The sequence below is a fragment of the Notothenia rossii genome, assembly GCF_949606895.1.
Source record: "Notothenia rossii genome assembly, chromosome: 2".
NCBI classification, from domain to species: Eukaryota; Metazoa; Chordata; class Actinopteri; order Perciformes; family Nototheniidae; genus Notothenia; species Notothenia rossii.
In genome coordinates this window covers 75,322,885-75,332,457 of record NC_136904.1, presented here as the reverse complement: position 1 = coordinate 75,332,457, position 9,573 = coordinate 75,322,885, and the positions used below count along the sequence as shown (strand labels likewise).

At 40.2% G+C, this 9,573-nt stretch overlaps 1 protein-coding gene across 7 annotated transcripts in view; it reads left to right on the top strand.

Moving 5' to 3' along the window:
• Positions 1-9,573, top strand: part of epha3 (eph receptor A3) — a 104,904-nt gene that overhangs the window by 7,046 nt on the left and 88,285 nt on the right. For all 7 annotated transcript variants that reach the window (XM_079665349.1, XM_079665348.1, XM_079665345.1 and 4 more), the window contains exon 2: positions 1,524-1,588. In XM_079665349.1, coding sequence (XP_079521475.1) covers positions 1,524-1,588 — 65 coding nt within the window. The remainder of the gene's footprint in view (positions 1-1,523; positions 1,589-9,573) is intronic.

Genomic DNA, 9,573 nt, shown 5'->3' with positions numbered 1-9,573 from the left:
TTTTTATAGTGATTGCAAAAAAATATGGTACAGTAAATACACATGAATCACTTTAGCATACCCTTTAACAATTTGTACCAGAAAACAGGCTTTTAGGAAAACATTAAAAAAATAAACAGAATATCTTTATGGTATACATTTTTTACAATTCCGCCTACTAGTTTATTTGTTGATGTCAAACTAAAGCAAGGCATCATATATACGTTTTGTCTGGCTTCTGTTTGGCAGAAATAATGAAAACAAATAACAATCAAAATTCAACATAGAATTGATTTATTATGAATATTTCCAAGTTACTTCCACTAGCTTTTTGTAGCAGTATAAACAGTTTCTGTATTCTGCATTTAGCTTTTGTTTTATGATGATCCCAAACAGTATCTGGGGATAATATGCAGTTTTCCTTCTAACGTGGGGAATCCATAGAGCACAATGATGCATTTACATTCCGCTCTCCATATAACACTACTGACAGTTGTATACAACGACAATAATTCACACCACTGCCATGTGAACATACTAGAAATAGAAAATCTTGTTCCTCATTAATTATATTCTTGAGGAAGACTATCTAGAGCTGTTTTAGCCATTGTATATAAAGGGTTGGTAAACATAATGTAAATTAGTCCCAAACAATTCCTCACCCTAAATCATATCATGCTTTTACTTTGGCATATTGACCAAATGTTCACCATAAGAAACCCAAAGCCTTAACTTGCTTCATCACGCTTTAAAATCTTCGGATTTGTCATGTTCCATCTCTTAGAAATGGATTTCCCTCTTTCCATCTTGGTTTCGGTTTGATGTGAATGAATTATAGGTGGGACTCGTATTTCCTTTCATTATAAATTGAGTTATACTTTGTTTTCAGTATGACCAATCTCATTTCTGACCACCTTGGAAACTGGCGATTTCATCGGAAATTGATGAAGTTTTGCTTTACCTGGTAACAGTCCAATCACCATTGGTGTGTGTGTGTGTGTGTGTGTGTGTGTGTGTGTGTGTGTGTGTGTGTGTGTGTGTGTGTGTGTGTGTGTGTGTGTGTGTGTGTGTGTGTGTGTGTGTGTGTGTGTGTGTGTGTGTGTGTGTGTGTGTGTGTGTGTGTGTGTGTGTGTGTGTGTGTGTGTGTGTGTGTGTGTGTGTGTGTGTGTGTGTGTGTGTGTGTGTGTGTGTGTGTGTGTGTGTGTGTGTGTGTGTGTGTGTGTGTGTGTGTGCTTAGAATAAACTGGTTTAAAACTGTAAGACAAATAAAATTAAAATAATGGCTGTGTATTTTCAAAAATGGCTCTACTTCAGTTCAATGTTACATCTGAACCTCCGCTTCGATTCTTCACAATGCAATACAAGAAAGCCGCTACATTTTCTCTAGCATGTGATATGGGTGGCACATGTGTGTGTGTGGCAGCTGCGTCAATAAAGTCATGATCAATGCTCGTTGGTGATCCCCCCTGTGGGAATAGAAGAAGACTAATTGGGGCTAACAAGGACTAGACATTCATGTTTTCTCTTCCTCTTCTTCTCCACAGTCAACCTGTTAGACTCTAAAGCAAGCCAAGGGGAGCTGGGATGGATTTCCTACCCACTGCATGGGGTGAGTATCCTCTGTCTCTACATCCACCCACATCATTTCTGAACATGCTTACATTTGTATGGGGGGGCAGATCCACCAACACACACTGGATGTTGGATTCAACGTCACACCACATGAAATCTGGATTTTCAAACTCCTGTGGTTCTCATTATGTTATGTTGACCCAATGAACCAAGTGCAGATTAACCCACTTCTCTTTAGAAATTTTTCTGTCCATTCTCCGTCTCTTAGGTTAAAGGGTTAAGCATTCGGGGCTCGCCATATGGTCAAGATGCTTAAGGGAAAATGTACAGTGTGTTTGTGTGCTTGAGTGTGCGTGTGTTTTATGTAAGATTAAGGCATTAACAGATTTGAGGTTGTAGACATAAAAGTATCCACACAAGAATGTAGATAAGCCCCTTTTAGGTGAATACAACATCAACAACTGATATCATTTGACTTGTGTTGCATGTAAAGATAATGGTGCCATTGTTGGGATTTCACTTGTTAATCCATTTGTTCTACACAACACGCACAGCCTCATTCTGTCCGTCACACATGCTGTAACACAGTTCATTTAACACACATTTTACAAGTTTGTCAGTGTCATGCGTTGATACAATTATCTTTTTTTATTCACCATACTGTATATATTTTGGTATTGAAATACCGCAACAAAACAATACAATAACATGTGAGAATTGTACAGCTTTTTTTTAAAACAGCTAGCAATTTTGCAGCAACAAAGTTCCAAACATTTGAAAACAAATCTCTGCAGCCTCATCTATCATCTCTTTGCTACCCCTCCACTGAGCTCTCCCTCAGTGTTTATTTGCCTAGCTAGTTAGACTACTGTGCCTTAGGGCTGGCCCACTGACACACACACACACACACACACACACACACACACACACACACACACACACACACACACACACACACACACACACACACACACACACACACACACACACACACACACACACACACACACACACACACACACACACACACACACACACACACACACACACACATACACACACACACACACACACACACACACACACACACACACACACACACACACACACACACACACATACTTCCTAGTTTTTTTCCTTTATTAAGTGTTAGAATTACTCCTTGGCAGTGGCTTAAGGTAATCCAGTCATTTGTTCCGTGGAGCTGCCAAACCTTGTTTCCCTCGGCCGTATACAGCGCTGGTAACGTTTCTGTTTGAACCACAAGGAAAAAAAGGACCCTATAGAAGAAAAAAAAACAGCGTGCTCTTTAAAGTCATTTAGTCTGAAAACAATTGCAGGCTACAAAACAATAGCGTGACTATTTGAAAGGAAGAGATTGATGTTGCGCTGATAGAAGTTACTCACGTGTAGGAATATCCGTATACCAATATCGAGGACTTGATCCAGCGCTGGACGTAGGAATGTGTGGCGGAGGTTTTGCAGTGTTCACAGTGAGCTCTGCTTTATTTCAAGTTATTTGCTTTGAATGAGTTCAGATGAGTAGTGTGTGGTTATACAGTTCTTGAAAATGCGACAAGAATAGAAGCCAATGTCAGCCTTAAATGAGAATGACTCCAGAAAGAGAGGGGACAGGAGAGGATCAGAAAGAGGGAGAGAGAGAGAGGAAGAGAAGAGGTGAGAGGGAAGGACAGCAACGGCTGAGAGAGAGAGAGAGATATTGCTGATGATCAAGTCCTCAAGGTGAATCATCTGTAATTACTCACGTCATCCACTGACTGCACTCCGATAAGCAGCCTGCCCTGGGAGACTGCTGCTCACAAATGATTTCTCATAATGTGGCAGTGGCACTGAGCCCTCACACACACACACACACACACACACACACACACACACACACACACACACACACACACACACACACACACACACACACACACACACACACACACACACACACACACACACACCCAAAACACTCATTCACATTGATGGAGAGGCCGCAGCTATTGTCCTACCGAGACACACCGTGCTCCGGTCAGAACAAATTAAGAGCTTAGCTTCCCCAGGTTGTTCACTCCAGGGCCACAAGCAGACTGACGTGTGTGTGTGTGTGTGTGTGTGTGTGTGTGTGTGTGTGTGTGTGTGTGTGTGTGTGTGTGTGTGTGTGTGTGTGTGTGTGTGTGTGTGTGTGTGTGTGTGTGTGTGTGTGTGTGTGTGTGTGTGTGTGTGTGTGTGTGTGTGTGTGTGTGTGTGTGTGTGTGTGTGTGTGTGTGTGTGTGTGTGTGTGTGTGTGTGTGTGTGTGTGTGTGTGTGTGTGTGTGTGTGTGTGTGTGTGTGTGTGTGTGTGTGTGTGTGTGTGTGTGTGTGCGTGTGTGTGTGTGTGTGTGATCCACATACCGTTATCTGTCTGGGAGGCAGGCTGATTGCTGAGAAGTGTCCAGGGGGCTTAGTATTTCACAAGACTAAAGAGTGTTAGAGATTACATTCTTGTGTTCTTTGAGAGCATTCTTCAGCAACAAACTAACACCCCAGACACGGGCTGTGCATACCAAATAGAATTATTGGGCCAAAGTACAAAGTAAAGTCAATTTTAATAGGAACCAATAGGAGGAATAGAGTTCCAAAGCTCTGGTGGCTTTGTCGTAATTCACAATGTGTAGTTTGGTTTGCTCACTGCCATGCTTGTAAGAAAACATTTTTGATGTTGAATAAAACTATAACATCTTCCATATAGGCTTCAGTTTTGTTTGGATTTAACTATTTGATTGGCTCATTTTATTGAGTGATTTGATTCCATTGGACTTTTTTGGATCGCCTGATTTGATAGGCCAGATGGATCAACAATTTTATTATAGAGTTGGATTTATCATTTTTATTAGCCATTTGTATTACATTATTTGATTGGCCCATTGGATCCAGTCATTTGGTTGGCCCAGTGGAATGAGAAACTTGATTGGCCTATTGGATGGAGCCATTTGATTGGCCAATTGGATTCAGCTAATTGATTGGCTCATTTGATCAAGCCATTTGTTGTCCACTTGGAACAAAGCATTTGAATGTCCCATTGGATCAAGTCATTTGATTGGCCTCTTGGATTGTCAATTTACTTTACAAGCAAAGTAACATGGCATCGACTTAGCTTTTGTGTCTTCATAAAATTGATTGACATCTATAGAAAAAAGCCAGCAGTCGCACTGTGTGAACTCTGTTTAATCCGTCAGCAATAATAAGAAATATTTAACACAGACATTCACATCTAACATTCCAATTCTAAGGGCTGGAAGAGGAGAGTGGGGGGCCCATACACAATATAATAGCATGGCTTTTTATATTGTGGACTATGCCCACCACTTCAGTCAGGCAGCTTTCTGTGTTTAAGTGTGCTGTCAGAGTACAGATTTCTGTTTCGACTTCTTTAGTCACCCATGGGCTCTTAAAGCCCCCCATACACTGCTGCTACCCCATCTGGGAAATCAGCCTGACCAGCATAAAATGTATCCCCTGCCCCCCAGACAGAGAGAGTACAGAGAAAAGCCCTTCCATAAACGAGGATTAGTAGGGAGGGCAAGGGACCATAGAGGAGGAAGACGAGGGTGAAGTTTAAAGTGTATTAGCAGTTACTTTTCTTCCTGGTAAGACCAGCTGATGCAAAAATGTTGATTAACGTAAAGTCTACTACAGCATGACAACACATTGAAATTGTATCAAATACACCTGTTGGTACCAGAAATGCGTTGATATTCCCCCTAACAAAAAAATATGAGACCTCAGCATAACTAAAAAGCACAGACAAACTACAAAAAGGCAACGGTTCTTTGAAATGTATTGTTTCCAGAATTATTTATTGTTCCTGATGTGTCCTTGAGCAAGCTTGACGCCTTTTTCAAAAACAATAATAAGAGGAGGAATGAAGTGTGCGTTCAGGGTTCCTTTTGTAAGGCCGGCTGATGAAATGTCCTCTGACAGATATGCCACAGTTGTCGTGCCAGTGACCCCACTGACCTTTATGGAGCCCAAGAGCTGCACACTTGTTGGCCCCTACAGTTTTTTTGATTTACCCCTCTCCAGCTGTAGCTTTTTTAATGGACACTTGTAAATACACTTTATGTGGAGACTGCTTCTGCCAATATTTTTATTTTAAAGCCCCATATAGTATCTCAATGTCCGAAAGAAGGACAACAATCTAAAATCTCAACTATTTAATAACATTAAGTGCTGTAACATATTCTGAAAAACTCACATTCTTTCAAATAAAACAATATAAACATATTTTCTATATTAATAAAACAAATTGTTTTCCAACCCAGAGCTTACTTCTATACAAATTATTGTTTGAATATATATTTGGCCCTCATTCCCATTTCAAATAACTTGCTAACAGATGACAATTGCTAGAATAGAGTCCAGTAAGAACAAAAACATTTTGATAAGGATTTAACCAAACCTACTGACACTCTCTTTAAAAATATAACTAACTTTTAAACCTTAGAGAATAGGACACCCAATTGCAATCTTAAATATGACTAGTCTTGGTAAAATGCATTATTAACCTATACTGGTCAATATACTGGCCCATTAACTCCCGTTGACCTGTGTGTCTTTGAAGTGCGTGAACTGGTGTGCTGACTTGGTGCCTCTGAGACGTGCCTGTTTTAATGATATGAGCAGATCAGGTTACAACACTCCATTTTACTGTCCCTTTAGCTGCTTCACCTATCTACAGCACAGATCAGAGAAACCAGTGGCAGGATCACACCAAACTACGCCCCGACGGTGACCATCAGGGTTCGGGGTCAGAAGTAAACAGGACTGGTGTAGGGTCCTCGTGCTGTTATATATCAATTAGAGGGCAGGGAGAGGAGGGTTATGAAGAGAACAAACTGGCTTTAGACCTTTATTTATGCTGGTAAACACATCAACTCTTTCACAGATTCACATCAGGAATTGCCTCTGGTGACGAGAAGTTATAATGCAAAAAATGTTGCCTCTGGATTTTATTTGAGATAAGAGAAGTCAAATACAGATCCACCAAAAGATTTTGCTCGTACAAATCCCGAAACCCATCTAAGGACATGTGTTTTGCAGTGTGCAACATGCCCAAACAAAGTCGATATTTTGGGAACAATTGATCTAAACAATGTTCTTTAGCCAACAAACGCAATAATGCAATCATTAAAATAACTAACACATATACAAATCCAAATGTGATACCATGATATTCGTGTTTTATCGTGTTAGTGAAATGTTTCAACTGTCAAATTATTTTATTTTAATTTCGGTAAGAGTGTTCTCGACCAGTCTTACCATTTTCTCTCACATAGGGGTAGGCAAAAATGAGAGTATACGTGAATCCAAGAGATCAAATAGGAACAAATCCTGGATACGAACATAAATTAGAGGTTCAAATATAACTTCCTGTGTCAGGCCAATTGTCATCAAGTAATCTGGCGTTTTGCTGAACAGTCCAACATGTTTTCCAATTCACCAATGTGCACAGAACATGGTAAACCTTGAATCTACTGTAACATACATACATACAATTGATACCCCTACAGTCCGTCAAGAACTCTCCAACATGATATTTTTTCTGGGATCTGGATTATAATGTTGATATACTCTCTGTTTATTCCACACTCCTTTATCCTCCTTGTCAAGTAAAGGACAGAAAACAAGTCTTAACTAACACACCCAGGGAAGTGATTCAAGGTTGTTCATTCTTATGATGTAATGTTGTATGATGTGATTGGGAAGAGGATAGCTGCATGTAATTGATGCTATCCTCCAGAGTGGCATCCTCACATCACAGCGGAGGTCTGATTTACTTTGCCAGAGACTTGTTCAAGTCAAGTCATCTTCTCTGGAATAGGATATAGCATGCCTAACACACACGCATACATACGTGAAGACGCATACACACACCTGGGTTTGATTTTGAACCGTGTGTTTGGGGTTCGGCAAACTTCAGACCCCTGCCAAAGACAGCTTAAAAGCAGAGAGCAATCACTCGCAGTCACTTTAGATTTAGCCCAGTTTGCATCATATTGCTGGACATGAAAGTACATAAAGGGATAAGACATAAATCCTGCAGCTCTCACAGACATCTGCTTAAGACTGGGTATTATGCACATACACACACACCAATCCATGCAGAAACACAGATGCACAGATGCACACAACATGTTCATACTCGGGACGGCCTGTGAAACATAGTTCATGTTCAAAAACACACACACACACACACACACACACACACACACACACACACACACACACACACACACACACACACACACACACACACACACACACACACACACACACACAAACACACACGCACACACACACACACACACACACACACACACACACACACACACACACACACACACACACACACACACACACACACACACACACACACTTTTCCAGTCGATACAGACATACAGTACGCAATACACACGCACTGTACCCTCAACCCTCAGGCCACTTGTTCCGTTAGAAACCAATTTTGCCAGAGTAGCTCACTTTTTAGGATAAAGGAAAATCAAACTAGGCAAAGCAAATATAGCAGTGATTTTTTTCTAATAAATGGCGAAGCAAGGGTGGACATTCCAGAGTATTACATTTTGGAGAGTTGCCTGGATTATGTTCCGCCACAATGTTTTTTTTTTTCACTTTTAAGTAAGTGCTGTGGTCAAAGTGCAATACTTTGGCACCAGTGTTGCCTGATGTACTAAACAATATGTTCCTACAACAAAACTGCATTGTCAAAGTGTTGATGTTCACGCCCTGTGTGAAACAACAACACAACCGTAACTCATTTTTCTTAATAACGTGACTTATTTTCATTATCTTCTTTCTAAATAAAGTAGTTCTGTGGACTTAACATAATCAAGTATTTTTTTGCATTTTTGTTTAGTTTTGTTTCAACTTACAAAGTTAACCAAGTCTTTCAAACTGCCACTCTAACCCAAGTTAAAAACGAATTTGAGAATGCAGTTTAGTTGTATTGGAACGTTGAATAGTTGGAGTAAGGGTTGCACCTTTTGAGCAGACATAAGACACTTTGCTGACTGGGTAGCAGAAATAGAAAAATACATAAAATATTATGATAATGATAAATGGTAATGCACTACGATTTAGATTGAACCATTTGGGGGTTGTGGACTCTGTGTTAATATTTACAATCCTCAAGAGATAAAGGAAAAGATGTTATTTAGCCTTTTTTGTTCAGACTTTGATGGCTCTGTATATTCACCTTAGGGCCATGGGTACAAACAGACTGTGAGCTGGGTGGGTTGGGCCTTTTTGTGTTGACGGTTAGCACACACCGTGTCCAAGTGTGGGGGCACAGCTCCCACTATCTTTACCATTCAGACCAAGACATTCTCTGCAGTGCAGCTGGCAGTGTGGAACAGTAGCAGGAGACCTAAAGTGTTTCTTTAAAAGTAAAGCTGAGAGTTTAAAGGTATTACCAAGGTTTAGGTTAGGTTTAGAAGCACTTTAGTTAGGGTTAAGAAAAGTTTGAGAGTTTGGGGCGAAAACAGAAATGTCTTTATTGAGTACTTATTATTATATACATTTAGATATTTATGATATTTTAAACCAGTCACACATCACCTCTGCACAAAACAACTAGATTCATGGTTGTGCTGCTTTCAGTCCCAGCAGGGAGACATTGTTTAACCAAGACAGACATTATAAATGTGAAGCTGAAGCAGATTAGGATGTTATCTTTTCATTTAGTTCATGTAATTACATTGTCTTATCAAACATAATGTCAACACAATCACTAATCATAGTGGCAGCTCTTCTCCTCCCGCCCCTTCAGGTTGTGTCAGGGTCTTTCACCAAATCTCTTTGCACGTCATCACATCATTATGTCTGCATACATTTTGCGTCAAGCTATTAAACTCATGAGTACATTGAGGTGAAATGTTAAGATTAGCTTCATCTCCTTTATTTTAGACCCCACTACTTCCCCCTGTTATTGTTAGAGCTACAGAGAGCTTGGACTAC